Source organism: Euleptes europaea, chromosome 10 (genome assembly GCF_029931775.1).
Source record: "Euleptes europaea isolate rEulEur1 chromosome 10, rEulEur1.hap1, whole genome shotgun sequence".
Taxonomy (NCBI): Eukaryota; Metazoa; Chordata; class Lepidosauria; order Squamata; family Sphaerodactylidae; genus Euleptes; species Euleptes europaea.
In genome coordinates this window covers 77,438,511-77,453,133 of record NC_079321.1, presented here as the reverse complement: position 1 = coordinate 77,453,133, position 14,623 = coordinate 77,438,511, and the positions used below count along the sequence as shown (strand labels likewise).

The 14,623-nt window shown below is 43.1% G+C and overlaps 1 protein-coding gene across 1 annotated transcript in view; it reads right to left on the bottom strand.

Annotated features, from left to right (window-relative positions):
- The window catches only part of L3MBTL3 (L3MBTL histone methyl-lysine binding protein 3), a 137,474-nt gene extending 123,807 nt beyond the window's left edge, over positions 1-13,667 (bottom strand). Inside the window, exons 1-3 of the mRNA XM_056856280.1 lie at positions 13,560-13,667; positions 5,257-5,368; positions 4,328-4,484 (exon numbers count right to left, since the gene is read on the bottom strand). Coding sequence (XP_056712258.1) covers positions 4,328-4,484; positions 5,257-5,368; positions 13,560-13,661 — 371 coding nt within the window. The 5' untranslated portion in view covers positions 13,662-13,667. The remainder of the gene's footprint in view (positions 1-4,327; positions 4,485-5,256; positions 5,369-13,559) is intronic.
- Between the last annotated feature and the right edge of the window lie 956 nt (positions 13,668-14,623).

Genomic DNA, 14,623 nt, shown 5'->3' with positions numbered 1-14,623 from the left:
AAAGGTGGCAGGTGGTGATCTTACTGAAACATTGATTGTAGAACAGCTGTGCCAACCTCTGCCTCTCTTCTGGCTTGCAGATCCATTGAATAATGTCTAAAAAGGTCTCCTCCGATGACCACGTCACCGATCTGCATATCTCCTTCTTGTAGAAAGCTGTAGAGGAACCCTGCGCCCTGACTGAGTGAGCTTTTATTCCCAATGGGCAGGGCGTTTTTACAGCCTCATAGGCCGTTGATATGGCAGACATCACCCATATAGAGATTGTCTGGGAGGAAGCAGCTTTACCCTTCCTCTTGCCAGAGTAACAAATAAAGAATGATTTAACAACTCTAAAATGTTTTGTCCTCTCCAAATGGTAAAGTATTGCCCTCCTGACATCTAATGAATGTAGCTTCTTGTCTGCTTCTGAGGAAGGGGAGGGAAAAAAGACTGGCAGGACAATATCCTGTGACAGGTGGAACTTTGACATCACCTTAGTGGCCAGGGGCTCAAATAATGGTCCCTTCAGGAGTCTCTTCGACAAAGGAGAAGAAAGTAAGAAAGTAAGAACATAAGAAAGGCCCTGCTGGATCAGACCAAGGCCCATCAAGTCCAGCAGTCTGTTCACACAGTGGCCAACCAGGTGCCTCTAGAAAGCCACAAACAAGACGACTGCAGCAGCACCATCCTGCCTGTGTTCCACCGCACCCAAAATAATAGGCATGCTCCTCTGATACTAGAGAGAATAGGTATGCAGCATGACTAGTATCCATTCTAACTAACAGCCATGAATACCCCTCTCCTCCATGAATATGTCCACTCCCCTCTTAAAGCCCTCCAAGCAGGCAGCCATCACAACATCCTGGGGCAGGGAGTTCCACAATTTAACTATGCGTTGTGTGAAAAAATACTTCCTTTTATCTGTTTTGAATCTCTCGCCCTCCAGCTTTAGCAGATGACCCCGTGTTCTAGTATTATGGGAGAGGGAGAAAAGCTTCTCCCTGTCCACTCTCTCCAAACCATGCATAATTTTATAGACCTCTATCATGTCTCCCCTTAGCCGCCTTCTTTCCAAGCTAAACAGCCCTAAGTTCCTAATCGCTCCCCATAGGACAGTTGCTCTAGTCCCCTAATCATTTTGGTTGCTCTTTTCTGCACCTTCTCAAGCTCTGTAATATCCTTTTTTAGGTGTGGTGACCAGAACTGTACACAGTATTCCAAGTGTGGTCTCACCATAGATTTGTACAAGGGCAGTATGATATCAGCAGTTTTATTTTCTATTTCTCGTCTGATCATGGCCAGCATAGAATTTGCCTTTTTTACAGCAGCCGCACACTGGGTTGACATCTTCATTGAGCTATCCACGACCACCCCAAGATCCCTTTCTTGGTCAGTCGCTGCCAGCATAGATCCCATTAGTGTATATGTGAAGTTGGGATTTTTTTGCCCCAATATGCATCACTTTACACTTACATTGAATCTCATTTGCCATTTTAATGCCCATTCTTCCAGTATGCAGAGATCCTTCTGGAGCTCTTCACAGTTTTTCAGCCAGCTCTCAATCCATAAGAGGACTTGTCCTCTTATCCCGTGACTATGAAGTTTGCTTAGCAGTCTTTGGTGGGGGACTTTGTCAAAAGCTTTTTGGAAATCCAAATACACAATATCCACAGGCTCATTCCTGTCCACATGTTTCTGACGCTTTCAAAAAACTCTAATAGGTTAGTGAGACAGGACCTATCCTTACAGAAGCCATGTTGGGTTTTGCCCAGCAGACCTTGCCCTTCTATATGTGTGACAATTCTATTTTTAATAATGCTTTCCACTAATTTACCCGGAACATACGTTAAGCTAACTGGCCTGCAATTTCCTGGGTCCCCCCAGGAACCTTTTTTATAAATGGGTGTTACATTGGCCATTCTCCAGTCCTCTGGTACAGAGGCTGATCGAAGGGACATATTACATATCTTTGTTAGAAGTTCAGCAATTTCCCATTTGAGTTCTTGAAGAACTCTAGGATGAATACCGTCTGGTCCCTATGACTTGTTAGTTTGCAGTTTGTCTAGACGTTCTAGGACTTCCTGCCTTGTTACCACTATTTGCCTCAGTTCCTCATTTTCCCCTCTCCAAAATCTCTGTTAAGAAGGAATCTGCTCTGTATCTTCAACAGTGAAGACAGATGAGAAGAATTCATTTAGTTTTTCAGCAATCGCTTTATCCTCCCTTACAGTTCCTTTACTCCCATTTTCATCCAATGGTCCAACTGCTTCCCTAGCTGGTTTCCTACTCCTAATATCCATCTACTGGCTCATGGTAGGCCAAAATGGCCACCAGGTGAACCCTGATAGAGGCTACTGAAAGACCCCTAGGGGCAAGTGAAACCAAGTAATCTAGTACTAGGGGGATCGCACAGAAGAAGGAAGATAACCCCCTCTCCCTGGTCCAACACTCAAACGTACTCCATTTCCTGGAATATGAATACCTTGTTGAAGGTTTCCTGGACTGAGACAAAGCCTCAAGCACCCTTTCCGAAAACCTCAAAGGGTTGGGTTGAAATGCCATGCCGTGAGGTGCAAGCAGTTTGCATCGTGATGGAGAAAACCTTCCCATCTCAACAGGTCTGGAACCATAGGGAGCTGGATGGACTGGTTGCCTGTTAACTCTGTAGCTCTGAGAACCAGATCTGGCAGGGCCAGTAGGGAGCTACCAATATGCAATTTGTTCCATTTGTCCTGTTCTTGCCTAGGATCCTTGCTAAGAGAGGAACTGGGGGGGGGGGAAACACATACAAAAGATATCCCTCCCAGCGCATTTGAAAGGCATCTCCCCGAGACAGTATGTCGCCCCTCACTAGGGAGCAGAATTCCCTCACTTTCCTGTTGCAATGGGTGGCAAACAGGTCTACTTGGGGTAGCCCCGTCTCTGAAAGATGGGGAGTAGATACTTGTTCTGTATGGACCATTCGTGGTTTGTCTGCAGAACCCTGCTGAGTTGGTCTACCAGTGTGTTCTGCACTCCTGCGATGTGAATAGCCCTTAAAGCCTCTTTGCAAAGGGACAGCGAGCCTGGGCCCCCTTGCTTGTTCAGGTAGAAGACCACTGTCATGTTGTTGGACTGTACCAATACGTTGGAACCCTTCAAGATATCCGTGATTGAGGTAAGGGCATAACAAACAGCTCGAAGTTCAAGGAGATTAGCGTGTGCTGTAGACATATCAAGGTTCCATTCCCCTTATATAGATATGCCCAAAAGTGAGTGCCCCAACCCTATAGTGAGGCGTCAGTCAAGGGAAAAGAACATACAGGGACATTCCCAGTGTGGGGCTGCCCTGATACCAAAGATGAACTTGTTGCTATAACACTTAAATAGTGTTTATTCAACACAAAACCATGTTCTATAACCTTTGCTCACAAAGCCCAATAGTCATTCTCCAAGAGCAGGTCTATCCTTCCCTCCAGAGTTACATACTAACAGGCAACATTTTCTTCATGGTTTGGGGGCCAATATGTGGCCCTTGTTGTGCAGATTTTAAAAGCCCACTAGCATTCCTTGCACATCATAGAGAACTGTGCTGTTGCAGCTAACCAGTGGCTGTCGCTGCCAGTACTTAAGGTGAGTGTGTCAGGTCTTTGTACTGCAGTCAAAGCTCTGCTCACGACCAGAGTTCGATCCCATCGGAAAGACAGTTTCTGGTAGCCAGCTCAAGGCTGACTCAGTCTTCCATCTTTCCGAGGTCAGTAAAATGAGTACCCAGCTTGCTGGGAGTAAAGTGTGGAGGACTGGGGAAGGCAATGGCAAACCACCCCATAAATATAGTCTGCCTAGTAAGCGTGATGATGTGACATCACCCAATGGGTCAGTAATGACCCAGTGCCTGCACTGCACAGCAGACTATCTTTACCTTTACTAAAATCAATGGAACATTTCCAAAGAAATGCATTTAGCAGCCAAATGTCATTTACCTGCTTGTCAATGTTCAGTCTGCAAGTACTTTATTTCTGGTATGACATTTACAAAAAAGTTTATAGCCCATTGAAGGCAACAAAATTCATAGCCCATTGAAGGCATCTGCAAAATTCCCACTAATTTAAATAGTCATGGATAGCATCCAATATATTTTATGTTATATAGCCTTCAGCAGTCCCATATATAAGAATATTGTTTCGCTAAAGATACACAAGCTAAAACAGGGATAACTACAATAAAACTATCATGTAGATTTGAAGTTGGCTGATTCAGTTATATGGTAGTTTTATTTTGTCGTGTTGGCTTGGTGTTCTCTTTCAACGCAGCAACAGTTAAGCTAACTAATACATTATTCTGTATGTGGTAGGCTAACTCTTACCTGTTTTTAATCGGATGGCAACATTTTTGGCTGCAAATCTCTCCAGCTACATACTCTTCCATGGAACCAGAAAGAGAACAATTTTCACAGACACTATTCCCATCCACTTTAGTAGTTTCTTTCAGTTTGAGTGCTATTTCTGTCTTTTCTAAAAAGACTACAAAATGGAACAATGAGTAAATGGTCAGCTGTACAGCAGGGGAAATATCAGACCTATTTGTAAATCAAGTCAACAAAAGACATGTTCCTGACAGCAGCAGTACAGTTTATGTAAGTCCAAGAGGGTTTATGCATACTCCTGTAATATTACAGTATACTCAGTCATCATTCTAACCAGTCTACTTTTAACTATAATTTCTACCAAGTGTAGGCTGTGGTTTGAAAGCATCAGAACTTGAAAAATTAAGAATATATTTTACCTTCACGTATTCTGGAATGGAAGCCAACATCAGTGATAAAGTACAGTACATAATCTGATGTAGCAATATCATAGGAATATGCTTCGTTTCAATCATCAGAAATTGTAAAGCGGTTTCTAAGGACACATCAGTCTGTGGTCATGTTTCACTTTTACCACGTGACAAACTATCCAATAATCTTGTTTTAAAAAAACAGGACTTCAACCTTTATGCTATTATTGATACATGAACACACGAAGCTGCCTTATTTTGAATAAGGCCACTGGTCCATCAGGATCAGTACTGTCTGTTCAGACTGGCAGCAGCTCTCCAGTGTCTCAGGAGGACTTCCATGTCACCTACTACTTGAGCCTTTTAACTGGAGATGCCAGGGATTGAATTTTGAACCTTCTGCATGCATAACGGGCTTCATTTTACTAGTTAAAAATTCTCAGAAATCTTAATCTCTGCCAGGTATACTAAACAACTTGGCTTTTGTATACTAATGCACAAACAAAATTACTATCTAACCTTCTTGAGCAGTTGGCACCATCCATGTTGTAGTAGCTGTGGCCTTCTTAACACTTTCCATCTCCATTTCATCTGTGATCACTTCCAGTGCTCCAAATTCATTCACTCGAAACTGATTTTAAAAAACAGGTAAAAAAACTACTTTTTGTTCCATTATACAAACGGAATTGGAGACAAGTCAATAATTGGCTACATCGCTTTTCTGTAAGAATTATTTCTTAAGTAGGATACAGATGACCGCCTCTTTCAGTGGCTGAGGTGCCCTGAGTCAGTTACTGATTTAGGGTAGATAACTCATTCATGTGGTTCTTCCATAATTTCAGCTATCAGGATGGACAAGGATTGCACAAATGGAAGCCTTCACAGATAGCTGAGCACAAGCAGCAGCCTTCACAGACCCCAAGATCCTGTCACCATCCATCATGGTAACTGGGTCAAAATAATCCATACAGACCAATGTGTTAGATATTTCTTCAGTCCGATCCATGTGACAACCAGAATCAAATTTAGAGTACATTCAAGAGATTTGGTCAGCAAAGAACTCTGCAGTGGAATCACAACTAATTTCCTGTTCCTGAGACAATAAAGGCTCAAATTTACACATCAGTCAATGTCAAGATACCATAAACAATTTGAATGGCCATGAACTAGTTGGTGAACGGGAAGGAGAAGTTACACTTCTTTGCTGTTGTCACTGCCACTTCATCGGTCTTCCAGCGAGCACTAGAACACGCTCCTACAGATTCAGTACAAGTTTTCTACACATCTCCCACCCTTCTTTAAACCACAGGGCTGTGTTCTATTCCAAGAATGGGGGTGATCGACAAGGAGCAACCTTGTCTCAATAGCTTCTAGGAGCTTTACATTCCAAGCTCCTAATAATAATAATTCCAAGCTAATTGATCATAGTATTCTCCTGGACTGCCTTTCAGAGTTAGGTTTGGGAGGAACCATTTTGTGGTGGTTTTGGTCCTGGAAGGTAAGTTTCAGAAACAGGTGCTGGAGAACTGTAGCTCAGCCCCTTGGCTCCTAGACTTAAGGGTCCCATAAGGATTCAATCCCACCCCCACCCCCCATGCTTTTCAACATGTACATGAAGCCCCACAAAGAGATCATCTGGAAATCTGTGTTGGGTTGTCACCAATATGCAGATGGTAGCACTATCTTGCATTTCCAGCAGATCCCAGGGAGGATGTGGAAACCATGAACCCGTGCCTGGAAGTAGTTTTGGGATGGATGAGTTCTAAAACACTGCAACTTAACCCTGACAAAATGGAGTTGCTTCTTATTGTTGGGAGAAAAGATTCATCCAGGAACTGAAGTGTTTCCTGGTTGGAGTCCCCCTACAGGAATAGGTTCAGATTTGGATTGCTACTGGACCTGTGCATGGTGAAAGAAGTGGTCAGGAGCACCTTTTACCTGCTTTGGCTAGTGAGCCAGGTGCAGCCTTTCCTGGCCAAAAAAGATAATGCCACGGTGGTGCATACCCTCGTAACAGCTATATTAAACAACTGCAATGCAGTTGTTGTGGGGCTGCCCTTGAAGAGAATATGAAAGCTACAACTGGCACAGAATGCTGCAGTCAGAACTCTGGCTGGGCTGGGTCATAGAGACCATATCACTCCAGTCTAGTTCTACATTGCCTCACAGTTTGCTTCCAGGCCCAAGTCAAGGTGACAGTATTGATCTTTAGAGACCTATACGGCTTGGGGCCAGCATACCATAAGCACTGTCTACTGCCTTATCAATGTATCCAGTCACTCCAGTCATCTCCTGGAGCTGTGGCTGAAGAGCCCCAACCATCTGAGGTTGGACATGTGGCAGCATGAGAAAGGGCCTTTTGGGTCATTGCACTAAGATTATAGAATTATCTTGCCTTTACAGGGAAATTTATCTGGCCCCTTCTATCGTTGTATTCTACCACAGATGAAGACTTTTGTCTAGCAATCCCTAATAGATTCTCATTGACCCTTGCTCCTGTTCATTTGTTTTATTTAATTTGTAGTTATACTTATGTGTTTTTAATCTTCAGTGTTCTTGATCTTGTTTTAATGTTTGATCTCTTTGGGGATCCTACGCTAGGTGGAAAGGTGGTTTAGAAATGTTATTAAAAATATATTTCCACTTTACACAAGCTTCCCAACATGATTCTTTGCTTACAATTCTACTTTGCCAGAGAATCTAGCACACAACTGTTTAGAAGGCTGATTTGACTATGCTTTTCAAATGACAATGTAGGGTATAAATCAGACAGCCAAAAGAATGTCTCCTCTCCTGCACTAATGAAAATGTAATTATTGAGGACTTATTTCTGTAAGACATAGGGTTGCCAAGTGCCCGGTGGTGGTGGGTAAAATCCCGCCAATCCATCGGGCTGCCCATCGACCAGCTGAGGGCCGGCGAGCAACGTGTGCCTGCGCGACATGCCTACATCACTTCCTGGTTTACCCGGAAGCGACACGGTCGCTCTAGCAACCTCCGCAGATACTCTATGGAAACCACAGAGTTTCGGCAGAGATTGATAGAGCGTTTGCATCACTTCCGAGTAAACCCAGAAGGGATGTAGGCACGTTGCGCGGGACGTGTGTGTGCATCACGCCAAGTGCGAGGGCGTGTCCTGTGCTGCTGAAAAGCTCTCGCTGATGGAGCTATGGATCTGGTAAGCCTAATAAGACAGCCAGTGTGGTGTAGTGGTTAAGATTTTGGATTAAGACCTGGTAAACCTAGGTTCAGGTCCCCACTCACACCATGGACCTTTGCTGGGTGACCTTGGGTCATTCAACCCTGACCCTGGCAAGTATTTGAATGGGAGACCTCCAAGGAATACCAGGGTTGTAATGCAGAAACATGAAATGGCAAACCACTTTTGAACGTCTCTTGCCTTGAAAAACCTACAGGGTCACCATAAGTCAGCTGTGACTTGACGGTAAAAAACAATCTGTAAACTAATTTGTAAATGGGCCACATGGGCTCAGACTACTGAGTCCATGAGATGAGATTCAGATAATAACCTGACCTACTCAGATGCTCACTACTGCCTGGTTATGGATTAGCTAACAACAGGAATGAGCTTCTGGAACCCACCTTAGGGAGAGATGGCTATACTGGTGACCATATAAAAGACACTTTGGATATGTGAAATACATATTAGTTTCCAATCCTTCCTTTTTACAGACAAGAAGATGGGAAGTGTTATATTAGAGCAGAAAAAAATAGGTGTCTATAATTAAATGGCATTAAAAGAAAAAGAAAAAAATGTAGCATATTGCTACCATCTAGTGAGCATTAGAAAATACATAATATAATTCCACTGAAAATGTAACTGAACATATAGCATGTAAAAATTATTACATGATTTTTGCTGTGGACCAACATGGATACCTAGTTTCTTTGTCCTTTTCTTATACTGGGCTCCAAATTTTTTTCCATTTTGTTTTATGCTTCCAGAACAAATTAGGCTTCCACAAATGTCACAGCAAACACATCTCAATAGCTAGTCACTATCACTTGGGAACTGAGCCTTGGATCTCCTTGCCTCAATATCTGGTTTGAGAATGGCAGCAAACAGGTATGCAGCCACCGCAACAGCTGCGGTTGGTGGTGAGGTTCCATTTCCTTCTGCCTTGTGGTTAGCTTTTTTTTAAATCAAAACAAATTATGAAATCAATTGCCTAGGAAGTGTGGGAGCTTCCACAGGGTTAGCAATCACATAGGAGAATTTACCCAAGTTTGATTTTTTCCACTTCACTTGTCTGTGTGCACAGAAGGTGCGAGATATCCCTTTATTATTTTTAGTTTAAAAAAAGCATATTGGTAATGATCAGGGATGAACTACAACTCTCATAATGCTATGCAAGAAAGTTGCATGTAAGACCTATGGTTAATTTATACAGATTGGCAGCCATTAACATGGCTTAAGAAGGTTATATGAAGAGACACCATTCCCTGGTTAATAAATCATTTGTATAGAGGGATACAAAACAAACAACAAAAACAAAACCCCAAATTCATGTTCTTATGTTCACTCCTAGTTCTCACCACCACCTTCCCAATCATTCCTATTGTAGTCTCCCATTCTGTTTTTTTTTTTTTTTAAACAAAACAACCTCCATGGGGCAGAGTACCTTATAAAATTCCTTCCTACCTCATCTGTAGTTTCACAGATCTTTACAAAGGAAATGTCTACCCTACTCCAAGGTCTGTCTGTCTGTCTGTCTATCTATCTATCTATCTATCTATCTATCTATCTATCTATCCATCCATCCATCCATCCATCCATCCATCCATCCATCCATCCATCCATCCATCCATCCATCCTACTTTATTATAACACTTATAAACTTTATTCTGCAAACCCTGAGAAGCATTTCTTTTCCTTAACACACTTCTTTCATACACATGCTCTCGTACTATTCCCAAATGTTAATCAGTGGGCTTGTGCCCTGAAATCAGCCCAAGGAGGCTGTTATTAGACAATTGTCATCCCTTGCAAATAGACACTAATGATGCCTCCATTGGCAGAGACTGGATAACAAAACAGGTTTGATGGTAGATGCATCTCTAGCTACCCTTGCCAGGCTATTAGCTTTCACCATGTTGTTTTTCTGAACAAAGTTCCCTGCTTCTGTCTAGTTTGAGGATGGTTTTTAAGCTCATACATTTACTTGTTTAAATGCAGTGACAATACATTAGGCACACTTTGTAATTCCACTCTGGGAATATGGCAGTTGTGAAAAAGAAAAACATGAAAGCCTAAATACTCCATATACCACCACTCTACAAGGGAGCAATTTTAAATTATTGCAGCTTGTCCAATTTGATGAAAGTCCTTGAATCCAGAGGTGATGGTGATTGTGTGCACTCACTCAGAGCGATTAAAAAAAGCAGGACACTTCACATTTATATATGCTTTTCAGTTTTGAAGCTATCAACCCTTCTGTCCCTCTACACAGTGCACAGAAATTTTGAAGCACTGAAGTGTTTCTGATTTGAACATGCTGCTTAGCCTGCCAATCGGAAAAAGTTCCAAACCTTGTAACCCATACTAGACTGCTATTGTCTACAGCAGCAGGACCATCTGTACAGCCGCTTTTCTTTTTCTACCTCATCTGTAAATTCATCTGTACTAGTCATTTGGATTTTGAAACCAACTGCAGTGTAGCACAAAGAAACATATCGGGACAATGAACAAGACTCTAAGAACTGCCATTTGCATGTAAACAATAATCTAAACTGTCAGACTCTGTTGGGTGGGGGGGCAGAGTTTGGAAGATGCCTTCCAGCATCTCCTTTTCCAGTGTGCCTGTGAACAATGCCTCAGCAAGTGGGGTGGAGGGGAGTGTTCCTTCACCCTGGTTCCCTCTCTCTCTGGCCTCTGCCTGCCCTCTGTCTGAGGATGTGACCTGGCCTCCTTCCTTCTTGGCTGTCTCCAAGCAGACCTTATAAAGAAATACCTGGGGCAGGACTTCCCCGGGCTCCCACCAATGCATCCCAAGCATAGGATGACTGGTCTCCAGGCCATGGGCTCTTGTCCCGCTACCCTCCAATTTGTCAAAAGCCTCTCCTAGCCCATCTTCCTGAGAGCTACAGTCCATTCCAGCCTGCCTCTGGCCTGTTGGACCTTCCACCTGCTCCGAGGAGTCCCCAGAGATTGCCCTTCCTTCCCCCACTTTCCCATTGCCAAACAACTGTTCCCTGTTGGCATCACTTCACCTTTCTTCCCCTGCTCATTCTCTGGCGGCCAAGGATGGCTGCCAGAGGCTCCTGCCACCCAGGCAGGGCCAGTCAGCTGCAGGAGGCTGAAAGGCTTGCCGGGTTCCTCAAAAGGAGGTAAGTGCGGGACCATGGGGTGGGAAGGACTCTGTCCTTGGAAACTAAATAGCTGAAATGTGTCTCTGATTTTGTATTAAAATTTTTAAAGGAATATTTTAAGAGATTAATATCACAATCATATGCTGATATAGTACAGAGGATACTGTGAAGAAGACATAACAGAATTAAAAATGGCAAAATTAAATTAACCACCTGAAATTAAAATAGGTGTCTAGTGACTCACGGGAACTCAAAAACATTCCATCAGAAAAATAGGGTGCTTACTTGTAACTGATGTTGCTTGACTGATTATCTACGTAGTCATACAGTCACACAGAATCTGCGCCTGCGCATAGCCATCTTTAAAAATAGTAGCTCTGTTCAGTTATTATGATTTTGGCATCCAACCACATATAAGGGGAGATCACCGTACAAGTGATTCTTTTGAAACCTGCAGTTGCCATTTCGTGTGAATGGGGCAGCACGTGTATTTTCCAGCTTCAATATGCATAACTGGTAAACTAGGTTTATGAGGACACATGTTTGTTGCTCTATTTAGACAAAATGGTAATTGCATGATTCAGGAGAATTATGGGCAATCATAATGACTGAACAGGACTATTACAGAGTACTAACCATAGAGCTAACACTCCTGCCCTTCTCCTCATGAGAAAGGCTTTGCTATCCATGTATGCCTCAAGGGGGCAAACAAAGCATTGTCCCAAACAGTTCTTTCTTAGTGTCATGTGCAGAAATATAGTGCAAAAACATGATAATGGGGGGTGAGGAGAGACAGGTTGTATGACAGTACAGATGACTACTCAAAGAACATTGGTTATAGGTAAACAGCCAGTTGTTGTTCTTTGTGATCTCTGCAGTCCCACATAGAGATGATTAAGTAAACTAACATATCTACAGGACAGCACAAGTGGCCTCAAAAAGCCAAGCTGTGAGGGCTGCTCTGTCACATTCTGCAACAGCTCTCACACACTCATTCAAGGCACAATGGCCGGCGAAACTAAAGGTGTAGACCAGGGGGTAGTTTCTGCATAACTGCAACAACCACCCACCAATAAGATCTCTGAGAATAGAGAGTCTATTTTTAAGTTTAGGGTAAAAATCAATTGCCTTTAAATAGCTAGTGTTTGCAGACAGCTCTCTTTTTCTTCCTTGGAATCTGGAAACAAAATAGGAAAGACTATGTATATGACAGATGAATATCAGAAACCACTAGTGACAACTATGAAAATTGTGATCTGTAGGAACCTGGAAGACATAGATTACAGTTGTCAGTTGTTTTAAAGAGTTTACACATAAACAGAGAGAACTAAGCTAGAATGGGATAGATACAGGTTATAAAAGCCCTTCCTCCGATTGTAAGAACAAAATAATTGATTTAGAACACAGTGTTCATCACACACCCCTAAAAAAGAAGACAGAAATGACTGCCGCATGAGCACATAACAAGAAAACAACTAATCCTGAACTTCATAAATGCAAACAAGTACAGAGGCTGCAACAAGAGTTAAAATTAGACTGCTCTATATAATGGATGAAGCAAGTCCATTCTGCCACATGGGATTTCCTTCATAGTGTTCAGGAGAAACTGTTGGTGAGATTCAACAGTTCTACCACAGATGGATTCTTCAGGTCATTACATATCCTACGGACTTCTTGAAGGAAAATCCTTCCCTAGTTTGTATTAGGAGGTCAGGTACTGCTATAGATGCGAATTCATTCCATGATATCAGAAGAAATTTTGTTAGACTAAGGTTACAAACACCGCCTTAGTTCCACCAAGGTTGTACCCATGAGTGTATAATAAAACCCCGTCTTCCAAAAAAGCAAGAGGTTTGAGCTATTCACGATGGACTACAAGTACTAGTTGGCAATGAATGGAAAATACCAAGTGAATTGGAATAAGTTAGAAAACAGCAGTCAATCGAAGCTGCCTGATCAAGTGGGAAATAAGACTAAACCTTTATGGGATCAAGAACGCTGTCAATGAAATGAATGCTCTGCAGTAGTAACTGGCACTTCTAGCAATTGATAAAGTAACAGTGTTCGTTGATGGTAGCATAGATTGTCCTGAGAATGCACAGAAGCAAGTAGTAATGAGGCTTTTGTTGAAACAGATATCAGATTGACATTCCACTGGAGAACTGACAGGTTGGCATTCCATTCTATTATAAATTGACACTGAATGTATTATAAACAGAGCAATGTTATCACATTAATGAACTGAATCATATGCATTTTTACATTTTCAGTAAGTTAAGGATGCATACTTTTGAATTTCCATTTGCCTCTGCAAAAGACTGTTCCCTGCTTTGCCACAGACTGCCACTGCTTTTGGCATTCCACTGCACTAAGAGTATACATCAAAAACACAGCCTTTATACAGCATTAAACTGCAGCCTCTGCATGCATATCTCTATATCTGTAGTTATGCTACTTGTTCCAAAGCATACTGAAGATTATAAAAATATTACCTTTAGATCACTTCCAGGCAAGGTACCAATTCCATCCTTCCAGTCCATTACACTAAATACATCAAAATCTTGCCCAGTCCCGCTAGAAGCTGGTTCATTCATGGTGCATACACTGTAAAATAAATAAGAATGACAGTATTAAAATGTTGCCTAAAACTCAGTGTCACATTTGACACTTCTTCAAGCACACCACACATCACATGATTTTTAGAAGTTATTCCCCACCCCCACAATACTGATAACAGCCTGCTGTAAATAAGAATTATTGGGCGAGATTCAAACAGTCCAGCTTGCCATCCCAGTGATAAATGGGGGTGGGCGAGAGGGCAGCAGGAGCATAACAGTGAATCCACTCCCACAGCAAGCAAAACCAGCACACAGATTTGGACATCCACAACTTCATTGGTTACAGCTGAACAGGGCCTTGGAGCAGTATAAAGGCTGGATCCAGGCACCGGCCAACCTGCCTACTGACCCATGAATCACCTCCTACTCCCAGCCTGCCTGGGATGGCAGTATGTGGTACTCCACCTGGGCTTGAGTCACTTGGTGATTCCCCTGCCACTTGGAAGGAGACTGGCCGGACCGCCCCCAAGATGGGCATGTACTCTGCAAAGCCTCCACCCAAATCCCTTAATGAGATCTCCAGGGTGGGAAAAGGGGGCACGCAGGCCAGTTCCCCCCTCAAAATAGATCAGGCCCCATGCAAACACTGCCAATAAGTTGTGACACAGGCGGAGAATATGTGAGCAGCCGTGGCAAAAGAACCGCAGCCAACTGCCTTCTATTGGGTGGTGTCAGGGTGGCAAGCACGGGAGGGCCGCCAAACATAGGGTGGCTCTGGGTGAGGGGGCAACAGGGGCAAACAGGTGTGCACGATGTCATACATGATAGCCTGGTGTGTGCTCAGCGTGCCCTGGATGCATGGGTAGGCAGGTATGGCCGGACAGAGGGCGCAATTGTTGGACATGCAAATGAAGGGGCAGCTCATGGCAGCTGCAATGTATCAGCAGTAGCAAGCCACCCCGTCGAGGCTCACTGCCATGCTTTCCGACCCCCCACTT